The sequence below is a fragment of the Halichoerus grypus genome, chromosome 11 (assembly GCF_964656455.1).
Source record: "Halichoerus grypus chromosome 11, mHalGry1.hap1.1, whole genome shotgun sequence".
NCBI lineage: Eukaryota > Metazoa > Chordata > Mammalia > Carnivora > Phocidae > Halichoerus > Halichoerus grypus.
This window is the reverse complement of record NC_135722.1, coordinates 23,338,914-23,352,057: the sequence shown is the minus strand read 5'-3', so window position 1 is coordinate 23,352,057 and position 13,144 is coordinate 23,338,914. Positions and strand designations below refer to the sequence as shown.

Below are 13,144 nucleotides of genomic sequence, written 5' to 3'. Positions count from 1 at the left end.
AGTCTTTGGTCTAAAATGAAATAAAGGTGCCCTCTCCCACATCCCCATATGGTTGAATTTTGGATAATTTTCTCAAGTAGAGCCATTTGAGTCAAACCCTTATTTCTTAGAAGCACCATGTAAATTGAGTTATTTTTGAGTGATACATAACATATCAATTGATCATAAAAATAGCAGAATTCATCATAAAATAAAAAATAAAATAAAAATTTTTACTTTCGGGGCGCCTGGGTGGCTCAGATGGTTAAGCGTCTGCCTTCGGCTCAGGTCATGATCCCAGGGTCCTGGGATCGAGTCCCACATCGGACTCCCTGCTCAGCGGGGAGCCTGCTTCTCCCTCTGCCTCTCTCTCTCTGTCTGTCTCTTATGAATAAAGGAATAAAATCTTTAAAAAAAAAATTTTTTTTACTTTCATAAATATTTATTAAATATGTAAGCCAAACACTTAAGACTAAAGACATATTGTAAATGTTTCTTTGGGGCATTTTTCCAATTGAGCTGGGCTGGGAAAGGCTTAATGCTAGTCCAGTGATGTTTATGCAGATGAGGACTTTTTCCTTTCCTGCTTAACATTACTGTGTAAACATAGGTATACTTTGTTGCTCAAAAGACCTTTGAAATATGTTCAAAATTAGAGTTGTTTGTTTTGAAAATTGTCATTCCTAATTTAATATGCAAGAATATCTCAAAGTTGATACTGAATGTTAGGGAAGGGGCTGTTTCCCTTGGTTTGGTTGCTGGTGTTGAATTGTTGTTTACAGTCTTTAGGTATTCATAAACATGGGTGATGGTCTGATTGTTGGGGAAGGTGATTTGTTTATAATCACAAAAAGTGACAGTGCTGGATGTTGTCTCCATTTTGGGGTGGCTCTGGCTTCTCTGGTTGCCAGAATTTGAGAGGCTTTGGTAATTGGAAGCAATTAACATTTTTATTTGGCTTCCAAACATCACAGTACTCCATTGAAGGGATTGTTTCTCATGCACTCTATTAACCAGTAGACTTTGCTGGACTTTTTCCTACTTACTTGGTTCAAGTGAGATCAGATATCTAAAGGAATCACATGCTCCAGGGAGAGGTTCTCTTAACTTTAAAATCCCAGGCAGCTCTGAATTTCTTTATGTGAGCAGCTTAGGGGGTCCGACTGGATCAGAAGGGATAGCTAAGGACTTATCAGGAAGCCGGGTTTGTAGAGCAAGCACACTATTTTGGGGGAAGAGGAGATATCGAAAATGCAGATTCCTGGGTCCTATTCTTTTTTTTTTTTTAAAGATTTTATTTATTTATTTGACAGAGAGAGACACAGCGAGAGAGGGAACACAAGCAGGGGGAGTGGGAGAGGGAGAAGCAGGCCTCCCACTGAGCAGGGAGCCCGATGTGGGGCTCGATCCCAGGGCCCTGGGATCATGACCTGAGCCACAGGCAGACGCTTAACGACTGAGCCACCCAGGTACCCTTCCTGGATCCTATTCCTAAGAGAGAGTCTAATTCAGAAGGTCTTTGGTGACAGCATTTTTCACCACTATCCCAGGGGATTCTGATATAGTTGTCTGTGGAAGACACTTGGAGACAAATGGTTCTGGTCTGCATGTAGTACATTTGCAATATAAATTTAATTTTATAGGAAGGCACAAAAGTGTACGGGTTGGACATTTTTCATGGCTTACATTTCTTGCTTCGTGCCATTATCGAGAAAGTCTGTATACTGGCATAAACCTACATAGGTAACAAATCTGATTATGGTTATATCAGTCTTTCAAATTAACCTTTTTACCTTTTCCATTATTTTCACATTGTTTTCTTTAAATATTTTTTGAAGTTGTGTTTTTTTTTTTATTACCAGGTCTATTTCTTTAGTTAAAAAAATAGCATAAAAACATCTCACTACTATGATTTTTCCAGCAATCAGATAACAGGCAGTGTTGCATTTGTGTGTAAGAGGTTGCTGAGGCTGAACCAGGTCTCCGTAGACTTGAATGAGCTAGTCAAGCCCATCCCACGTGTAAAATAATGTGGACAGACCAGGCTGGAAAGCAACCCAGGCTTCAATGATCTATTCCAGTTACTAAAAAGACCACCAGGGCTTCACAATTTTTATAATGTAAGATCTGGGTCATTTGAAAGGAAAAGAATATTAGTTTGTGCCAAGGTGAATTTTAGTTTGGGCCTAATTTGTATTACACTGTAGGAATGTGAGCAGACGGCAGATATTTGTATCAGATGGGAAATGTGACATTTTAAATAGGCAAGTTGCTTGTATAATTTTGGCAGCTGAGAGGTTTACTGATTAGATCCTGTTGTTATTGTTTAAGCAACAGATTTGCCCAGGGCAACAAGGAAGAGAGCCACGTATTGTTTCTCTATCATTGATTTTATTTGTTCACCTTATTTGCTTTCATAAATATTCTCCAAGATTCAGGAGCATGATTCTCTCCCAGGATTCAGCTTATCATTTTGGTGGCCCAGGCAGAGACAGATTTTCAGAGGAGCCAACCCCATGCAGCTGAATCGAGCAGTTGTCTGAGGGTAACATCTGCTGTGAAGTTTGGTGCCCTGTGTTTATTTGACATCAAGTTAACCACTTTTTCCTCCTTTGAATTCAAGGTAGGCTAGTTAACCTGATGGTTACTGTCAGGCCCCAGACTTCTATCCAGAAAAATGATTATTTGGAATAGGTATTAGTTATTATGCTGAGTCCTTAGAGCAGGAAGAAACTTCTGGTCGTCTTTATTTATGTTTTCCCCTTAGTTGGCCAAGCCTGTGCTCTGGCTGAGTGCAATTGACTGAAGAGAGTCTTTTGAGGTCTTACTCTCAGAATCATACCGTCTCATACAGGTCTCTTGACTGGTGGTGGGTGTGCTTATGCTGTGGTTGATTGTGTTGGGTGAGAACAGGCAACTGACCCCTGTGTGAAGATTGGCAGCCTTATTTGATTTTCATTTTCAAGCTGTCCAGTACTCCCAATTCTAACAAAGGCATCAGTCACCTCTTTTTTAAAAAATTCTTTCCTTATCTGCAACTTTAAGCAGCTTTTTGCAGCCAATGAATGGCCTGGGACTCTTATTCAACAGACGTGTAACAACTATGACTGGAGCCTGGAATCTAATGAAGAATAAACAGATCCAGCTTCTGTCCTCATTGAATTCATTAACCAGACATTAACCAGATAATCACTAACATAGGATTATAAATTGTTCTAGATCTCATGAGAACTTATGGCAGGAGAACTTAAATTTGTCTATGAGATCAGAGAAAGGTCTCTGAGAGCCTGAGATCTAAAGGATAAGTAGCTGAAGGTCCTGAGCTCAGAAACACATATTTCAGCCAACTTATAGTTTAGGTATTTTGTTTATTTTATACTTAGTACTGTTAAAAATCATTCTTTCAGGGGTACCTGGGTGGCTCAGTTGGTTAAGAATCCAACTCTTGATTCAGCTCAGGTCTTGATCTCAGGGTCTTGAGTTCAAGCCCTGCATTGGGACCCCACTGGGTGTGGAGTCTACTTAAAAAAAAATCATTCTTTCATTGCCCAGAAGATCATTAAAAACATTGAGAGAGAAAAATCCTTCCTTCCAAATGTTCTTTTATCCCTCTTCCTCCAATTTTTTTTCCTATTCCTCCAATTTTTATATGTGCAAACTTACCTATCTATGAAGGCGCAGCTTGAAAGCCACCTCAACCACAAGGGCAAACCTGTTGCCCGATCCTCACAGTTGTACAAGGAAATTTCCATTCCATTCCTGAGAAGAGCACAGGACTGGGAAGATAAGTCTGCCCTTTCCAAATCCTCCATCTCTTTCTCCCCAAAGGAAATGTAAGGCTTTATCTACTTAGAGAGATTGAGAAAAGAAACTATGTATTTATGGATCAGCCCCTTTGTTTCTTCTTTTGAGTTCATGCTATTTGGAAATGTATGTCTTCTCCTCTGTGTCTGTGCCATCTTTCTTATAGTAGACACACTTCAGATGGGGCTCATGCCAATCTTACTCAGTGTTTTCAACCTTAGAGACACAGTGGAATCACTTAAAAAAGAAATTAGATATCTGGATCCTGCCTTTACAGATTCTTTTTCAGTAGTCTGGTGTGTGTCCATTTTAAAGCTTCTCAGGTGATTCTCCTGTGCACTTGAGGCTGGGAACCATCTCTAGGCAGACATCTGGAGGCATTACTCTCTGAGGCCCAACTTTAAGGGCTCTTGTGATGTGAAGCAGTTCTTACACCTGGTTGGATCCGGGTGTCAGCTGTGTGGACTTTCTGTCAGGTGGGATCCCAAGGTCTAGACTTGTAGGAAAGGTTGATACGTAAGAAGCCCAAATGTGACTGCAGGACAAGCTCTATTTTCAGATTCAGCTCTATTAGTTGTAAAGCTCATGTTTTAATCCTCATCTTTCTGACTTCTGGATATATTTCTCTTTTGTTTCTATACTTAAAGATAGAGGGATATGATTTATTATCACTGTCAAATGTCAACCCCACCCAATGAAGTAAGTCTTCCTTCATCTTCTCTATCTTCTCCTCCTTTTGCACTTCCATTTTTATTTATTGTGCAATTTTTTTCTCAAAATAGGTGTTAGTTAATGTGTCCCTTGAAAGCAGCATATGGTTTATATATATCCATCTATACACACATTCTAAAATTTTGTCTTTTATTGGGAGTATTTAGTTCATTTACACTTAATGTAGTTGCTGATACATTTGGCTTTAAACCTAGTATCTTATAATTTTGTTTTCTACTGTCCTGCCAGTTTTATGTCTTTTCCCCCCTCTCATTTCTTGCCTATTTTAGATTAATCAACTATTATTGTATTATTTCATTTCCTACTATTTTTGGCCGGTTGAGAATTCTAGGTTTGTAATTATTTTCTTTCAGTATTTTACAGATGATATTCTCTTCTTTTTTTGGTGTTAATTGTTGAAAACCAGATGTCAATCTGATTGTTGCTCCTTCGAAGATAACATATTTTTCCTCTCATTTGGCTGCTTTTATAATTTTCTCTTTTGTTTTTCCAGTAATTTCACTATCCCTTGATATTATTTAATTTGAATTTATTTTCTTTGGGGTTTGTAGAGATTCTTATACATATTGGGAAATTCTCAACAATTGTCTCTTCAAATATTACTTGTGCTTTGACCTTTCCACCATGTCCCATATATCTATCTTTTATGTTCTTTTCTGCATTTTTCATCCTCTTTAATTTCCTTTCTTGCTTCAGTTAGAATATTTTCTACCATTGGGGTGCCTGGGTGGCTCACTCAATTAACCATCTACCTTCGGGTGAGGTCATGATCTCAGGGTCCTGGGATAGAGCTTCGTGGCTGGCTCCCTGCTCAGGGAGAAGTCTGCTTCTCTCTATCTCCCTCTGCCCCTCCCCCCCCCACTTGTAAGCACTCTTTCTCTCAAATAAATAAATAAAATCTTAAAAAAAAGAATATTGTCTACCATCTATATTCTAGTTCACTAATTCTTTTTTGAATTGTGTCTGTCTTCTGTTACAGCCATCAATATTTCAGTTATTTTAGCTTTTTTTTTTTTTTTGAGAGACAGAATGGGGGCAGGGAGGGGCAGATGGAGAGGGAGAGAATCCTAAGCAGACTCCCTGCTGAGTGCAGAGCCCAATGTGGGGCTCGATCTCATGACCCTAAGATTGTGACCTGAGCTGAAATCAAGACTCCGGCATCTAATGTACTGAGCCACCCAGGTGCCCCTCAGTTATTTTAACTTCTAAAAGAGATCTGGAATATCTGTTTTGAGAGATTTCAGTTCTGTGCTGAAATTCTCCATTTTGGATGTATTTTTGGGGGGAGCATATTAATCAGTTATTTTAAAGTTCATGTCTTTTTTTTTTTAAAGATTTTATTTATTTATTTGCCAGAGAAAGAGAGAGAGAGAGAGAGCACAAGCAGGGGGTGTGGCAGGCAGAGGGAGAAGCAGGTTCCTTGCTGAGCAGGGAGCCCAATGTAGGACTCGATCCCAAGACCCTGAGATCATGACCTGAGCCAAAGGCAGACACTTAACTGACTGAGCCACCCAGGTATCCCTAAAGTTCATGTCTTATAATGCTAATACCTGGGATCTCCTGTGGGTCCATTTATATTATTCATTTTCCTTTTGATTTCATGTCTTTGTATACCTGGTAATTTTTGTTTAAATGCTGAATATGGCATATAAAATATGTAGGGTCTGGATGATATTATCTTTTTCTAGCATAGCTTTTCTTCAACATTTTGCTAGCAGTTAGAGTAGCAATAGATCACCTTCATCCATTCTGGGGTTGGGCTGATTTCGGACTGGGTTTAAGGCCTTGTGGGGGCTGCTCTACTTCTAGTTCTTGCTTATTCCTAGTGTGTAGCCCTTCAGGGTAAATCATAGCATCGCCTTCTTGGAGGCCCTGAACTCTAATTTTTGTCTTCATAGCACTCTGATTCTGTTGGTAATTCTGCTAAGCCTCTCAGCCTCTTAGCTTCTCTCATCTTTGCATTTCGGCTTCTCAGCTTCTCCTTGTAAAACAGTAAATGCCGTGAGTTGAAAAGCATCTTAGACTCTTGGACTCACTTCTCAGTACTTTCCATCTCTCTGGGATCTTGTCTGCTCAAGTCCTGGGCTGCCCTGGTAGCTCACCAATGCCTTTAAATAGTTGATTTTTTGGTAACTTATCCAGCTTTACTATTGTTTTTGGTGGGAGGGTTAGACTGACATTAGGTAGACCGGCAGACTCCTGGGGATGTGGTCTAGGGACTCCTAGGGAAACCCCAAGGTCTGGAGGTCAAATGTGTTGATGTTTGTACTGATGTAGCAAAAGCAATGTGGGTAAAATTGCTGGTAGCTTAGTGCAAATCAAGGTAGTGGTACAAAACTGTACTAGTAGTCATTGTAACCTTCACTGTCATGAATTTGTAATTAGAATGAATGCTAGAGGGGCGCCTGGGTGTCTCAGTTGGTTAAGCATCTGACTTTGGCTCCAGTCATGATCTCAGGGTCCTAGGATAGAGTCCCATGTTGGGCTCTGTGCTCAGCAGGGAGTGTGTTTCTCCCTCTCCCTCGGCCCCTCCCCTCACTGGTTCCCTCTCTCTCAAACAAATCAATAAAATCTTTAAAAAAAAAAAGAGTGCTATTTTCCATTGAAAATGTTCTTGATGAAATGGTAGAAATTATTAATCTTATTAAATCTTGATTCTTGAGTACACCTTTTTTAATGTTTTCTGTGCTGAAATCCTAAGTATGCACAAAGCACTTCTGGGGCATTCTGAAATACAGTGGTTGTATCATGGAAAAACACTTATGTGATTGAGTGGTATGCTGAACTAGTTTTTTTTCCCCCCTTACTTTCATGGAATAACATCTTTACTTAAAAGAATGACTGACAAACTGTAGTTCTCAGAATGAATCAAGTAAGCCTGTCTCTTCAAGAGAAACACTGGTAGTGTTCATTGCCAATGATAAAATTGGCAGTGGATCAAGTGAAAATTCATTTTTGGAAAACTTGTATCCAGTCCTGTGAGCTTGACAGCTTCCCAGTATTTAATGACTTTTCTGATAAAATTGGTGATGTTAACTAATGTGATCTTTATACTGTATAATGAAATGTGTCAACATTTGGAAGAGCCACATAAAACAGTGAACCAGTATTTTCCAAATGACCAATTTATGATGTTACAAAATTATGCATAGGAGAAAGATCCATTCTATGTGTAAGATAGACCAATGAATTTTAATGTAACAGTATGAAAAATTCACTGAAACAGCTTCAGGTTGCACATTGAAACTATTTTTAAAAACTTTGTCATTTGTCAAGATCTGGTATAGTATCAAGAAAAATATCCACAATTATATAAAAAGACTATTAAAGTACTCCTCTCTTTTCCAACTGCATTTCTGTGTGAGACTAGATTTTCTTCATTTACTTCAACTGAAACAGCATATTCCAAAATTGAATGCAGAAGCAAATATAAAACCTAGCTTTTTTTCTCTTAAGGAAGACATTTACAAAAATTTTAAAATGTAAAACAGTATTTCTTCCCCACTATTTTCTGTTTTTAGAAAAGATTTTTCATAAAAATACTTATTTTAATATATAATGGTATTATTGTCAATGATTCAATAACTAAATATTTGCAAATTTGTTAGTTTTAATTTCTAATATGATGAATATTGATTGATATAACCCAAATAAACAAAAGCTCTTTGGGGGTCTTCAAAAATTTAACAGACAAGAACCAGTGAGATGGACTATCATAGCAGAAAACTATGTGCTGAAGAGGCCTTATTACTTTTTTTTTTTTTAAAGATTTTATTTATTTATTTGAGAGAGAGAATGAGAGACAGAGAGCACGAGAGGGAAGAGGGTCAGAGGGAGAAGCAGACTCCCTGCCGAGCAGGGAGCCCGATGCGGGACTCGATCCCGGAACTCCAGGATCATGACCTGAGCCGAAGGCAGTCGCTTAACCAACTGAGCCACCCAGGTGCCCTGAAGAGGCCTTATTACTAAAACAGTTCTTATCTATATTCTTTTTGGTCTTGGGGAGGGCCCAAAATTTCAGGAAATTTTGGCCATTTCAACATGACAACAAAGGAACAGATTGGTTAATTTTTTATAAATATGCCAGGCAGATTAAATATTGCTATCTAAATTATGAGATGTCAGGTAGATTGCTTACATTTTAATGTTATATTAGATTATCTGATTATAGCCTTTGACTTGTGATCATTGACTTAATACGGAAAGACAAACGGCATAAACACATAGTTTGTAAATGTTGAAATTCTTATCATGTAGTTGAGAAAGAAGAGATTGGAATGTTTTCAGCCAGTCTTGCCGTCCAACATGAAGATTCACTTCTGAGAGATGCCTTGACTCTGCATCGCACATCAGCCAAGATAGCGGTATTTAGTTAAGATGGAAACAAGGCCTTTGGTTGTTTCAGAAACAACAATTAATAAGATCAGATGAAGTTTCATAAAGCATTTTAGTTTTGGAGAATTTTACAGAGAACTTCAGAAATTCCATCCCCCTCCCCCATCAATGAATACAATCATTTTTCTCTCTGAGAGAATGTGAGTATATAAATAACCTACATATGATTTTAGAATGGCTGAAAGATAAGGTAGCCTTCTTCATAAAATATGCCTTACCAGACTATTCCTGTCCATATTAGTTTCACTCTTTTATAAATCTGTCCTCTTTAGGGCTAAAGCTGTTCAATTTTATTCTTGATTGTTCTTGGGTTGATTTTATGTGTGAAAATCTTACCCCTGGAACAGACTTTAGTGTTTGAGGGTAGGGACTATATGTAGTTTACTTCATCCACAGTGTCCTGTTGGCAGGTAGACTCTCGATACTTACTGTGGAGTTTAAAAGGTGAGATGCGGGGAAAGGATTTCCCGTCTCAAATCTTTGTTGAGAATTTGCTGTGTGTCAGGTGCTGCGTTAGGCATCAGTGAATGTGCATTTGTGCATTTTGCTTTTCCACTGAAGAAACAAATGACAAGAATTTAAGGTGTGGAGGAAACTGAATCTTATTGTTTTGAGGGAATTGTTTCCATGGCAGTAAAATCTTTAGGAAAGAAACAATTTTTGTTGAAAATCCTACCTTCTCTGCAAACATATCAGGGAGCCAAAGAGTTTCAGCATAAGAATAGGAGAGTTGTCCTCCTCGCTGCATAATATTGTCAATCAGATTTTAAATAGCTCTGAAAGCAAAATTGATTTTGATTCACATTTGAACTGCTGTTTGAGCTGGCAGCCAGTGGTCTCATAGGTGCAGGCTTTCCCGTGAAGAGGCCTGAACTTTTCTCTTCTTGTTTTTGTCGTTGGCAGGCCCCTGACCAGGCTTGTATCAGTCCCAGTTAGTTACACCAGGAGCTCAATGAGGGAGGTGGATTTGAGCTCATGAGTAGATATGTTAGAAAGCCAATCTTTCCATCAACCTTATTGAGTTTAAAAAAAAATTACTTCTCTGGATATAAAATGTTTAAGCGTACTTAATACTGACTAACCATGCTAATGTGCGATAGTAGTGACATTTCTTGGCTCTGAGTTTGGTTGTATACTCTGATAAACTTCAATAAGTTATGTAATGAAATTGCTTGTTTAAAAGAAGTTCATGATATGACGTCGTGGGCAGATATGGGCTCTGCTGACAGACTTCCCGGCTCTGACACTTTCTAGCTGTGGCCCCTTGAATGAGCTTACTCTCCTTGCTTAGAGCTCCTTGCCTGTGAAACGGGATGTAATAGCACTGTTGGGAGGATGAGCTGAATTGATGCCTATAAAACGTCAGCTCATGTAAGTGTTGACTATTGTTTTTATTTCTGCGAATTAGGTCATATCTTAAGGTTCCAATAATTAATCATAGTAGAAGTATCTTCTTCACAATACCCCTACCCACACACAGGTTCAGTTTCTAGGCTGACTCTGTTCTGTTGCTGGAGTCCTAAGAATTTTGTGATTAACGTGTTTTGTGATGGTGTTATCTGCAGTGGTGAGAGACATATTTCAAGTAAGTTTCAGTTTTTGAATATCAATACCTGCTTAATTATCTCCCTATACATGCTGCTATTGGCAACAGCCAAGGCAGGCCTGTTGTTAATTAATTACTTCCACTGAGAACTTAATTAGTGTCTTCATTAGGATCATCATTGAGGAGCAAGCAGCATCATCCTGAGCCAGCTGCAAGTTACTGGCTAGCTCCAGCCACCCTTCTGGTCCTGTGAAAGCTTGGATCGATGAGGAAGCCTGTTGTGCTTCTATTTGTTTTTATTTTTTGTCCCCCTTAAAGAAAGCTGTGGAAGATCTGATGGTGATGCCCCCGTGTTCTGTCACACATGCAAAAATAAGGCAACAGACCCATTTACAATAGACGGATCAGAAAACCATGAATTCTTGTCATGGTGCTAAACAAGCTAGAAACAAGTTGTTGTTTGCAGCGTCGAACATCAGACCATGAATTCTGCATATGACAGAGTGCTTCATTTTTCTGTGAAAGTTAAAGTTCTTTCCTTCTGGCGTCACTGTTTTTTAATATATATATATTTTGAAATATTGCCGTAGTGTTACAGGATGAATTCAGCACTTCATTTCCTTTCTCTCCATCCCTCCAGAAAATATGGGAAAATGAGGCAAAGGTAGCATCTTGCCTTATTTTCCTACAGAGGTAGAAATTGGGTTGGGGGTGAGAGGCATGATCAAGTCAGTCCCTAAATGATCCTTCTCCCAGACCTTTTGGATGGAATGTGACCTTGAGACAATACGATAAAAATAAATGCACCACTGACTTCTATTTTATGGAAAAGGGAATCCCTTGGGTAAATCCCCAAATGAGGACAGGCATTGTCGAACAAACCTACTTTCCTTGAGCATTTTCACTTCACTCTTTCGACTATTGTAGGCTTTTAGGCGATTTAGGTCAATTGTGAACTTGGTGAAAGGATCAAGTGAAATATTTTGTACCCAACAGATTCGCTGCTGCTTCCAGGTAAAGTGGAGGAGGACGTCTGTACGCGTGTCCCTTCTTACGTTCCTTCTGTGGCCCAGCCCTTCGCCGGTGGGTTCAAGCTGGGGCCTGCTGTGAGAGGAGCAGACAAACAAACGGAAGAGGTACTCCACAGGGAGTTCAGTCAGTTTTGAAATTGCCTTGATTTTGTAACTTGTCCTTTCAGAGAAAGGCTGCTATATCCTTGTGTTTTGTTTTGTTTTGTTTTTTCTTAGCTTTGGGAAAATTTAGAATTCATGTTGCTTAATTGAGTCCCTCTGACTGCCGTTTATCTCTAATGTGTAGATTTCTTTTTAATCATGGAGAGCAGTTCTGTTTTTACGTGGAAACTGTTTTTGTTTCATGATGTATGCCATGCTATAGGACAGCGTCATCTGGGGACTATGCAATCGATTCTCTCTTTTTGTCTGGACTGGCCATTTTCTTTTTCCTCTGGCTTCCGAGGTCCTATGAACATCTTGTATTGGTTAAGGTAAGGCCAAGCTGTTGCCGTAGAGAATCCCAACAGTAAGTCAGTGGCTGAAAGGAGATAGAACTTTATTTCTCTCATGTAACGGTCTATGGAAAGCCTCTATTTTTTTTTAAAGATTTTATTTATTTATTTGAGAGACAGAGAGAGAGAGAGAGAGAGAGCACATACACATAAGCAGGGAGTGGGGGAGGGGCAGAGGCAGAGGGAGCAGCAGACTCCCCGCTGAGTGGGAGCCCGACATGGGGCTCAGTCCCAGGACCCTGACATCAGGGCTTGAGCCAAAATCAGATTCTTAACCGACTGAGCCATCCAGGCACCCTATGGAAAACCTTTAAAGTGAGCATTTGCTCTGTTCCTGGGGTCATCAGGGGCCCAGGTTCCTTCTCTCTGGATCTCCACTGTGCCTCAGGACATTGTCCTCCTGTGAAAGTTCCAGCTCAGGTCACCGTCCTACCTGGAGGGGCAGCAGAGAAGAGCGTGGGAGCGGCATGTTTCCCCACGGCTCACATTCCGCTGGTGACCACTTCGTCACATGTCCCTGTCCAGCCACCGGGAGTGCTGGGAAGTGTCATCTAGCCAAGCGCTTCACAATCAGGGGGCACGGAATCTCTGCCACGCCTGCGCTGTCCCAGGGGCACATGTAGAAAGTCACAGACGCACGCTAACCAAGGCTGCTGGTGGTGTTGGGTAGTGACTTTGATCACCCTGTTTACTCCCAACATTAAAAGTGTATCAGGTACAAGAAGTGGTGAAGGGCTCTTTATTATTGCTTCCTAATAAACCCCCTAGGGATTGCTTGTTTGATCATTTGGGTACTACCAGTCTTGTCACTTAAAGATACTCTGTTATGAAAGCAGTCGTTCAGTCAAAGGTAATCCATACATTTCAATTTTAAATTGTCCCTTTCTCATAGAATTTTGTTTCCAGACATCACAGAAATGTGTCTAGGAGGCTTGCAGGCTTATATTAAACCCCTGAATTGGTTACCAGATAAACTGGTAGGGACAGCCACTCTTCAATGTGCTCTTTGAATTACAGATTGCGTTCTCCGAGTAATAAGAAACTAAAATTGCAGTGTTATTTCTAGCAGGAATCAGTTTCTTTTAAAGACTTGTTCATGCTCATGACTTCCATTGTGACCATACAAATTGCTGGACCAGCCAGTGGTCATGGCACCTAGTGCC

At 39.8% G+C, this 13,144-nt stretch overlaps 1 protein-coding gene across 3 annotated transcripts in view; it reads left to right on the top strand.

Moving 5' to 3' along the window:
* The window catches only part of IFTAP (intraflagellar transport associated protein), a 53,099-nt gene extending 41,462 nt beyond the window's left edge, over positions 1 to 11,637 (top strand). For all 3 annotated transcript variants that reach the window (XM_078059152.1, XM_078059150.1, XM_078059151.1), the window contains one exon: positions 11,453 to 11,637. In XM_078059152.1, the coding sequence (XP_077915278.1) occupies positions 11,453 to 11,622 (170 nt within the window). In that variant the 3' untranslated portion in view covers positions 11,623 to 11,637. The remainder of the gene's footprint in view (positions 1 to 11,452) is intronic.
* The last annotated feature ends 1,507 nt before the right edge of the window (positions 11,638 to 13,144 follow it).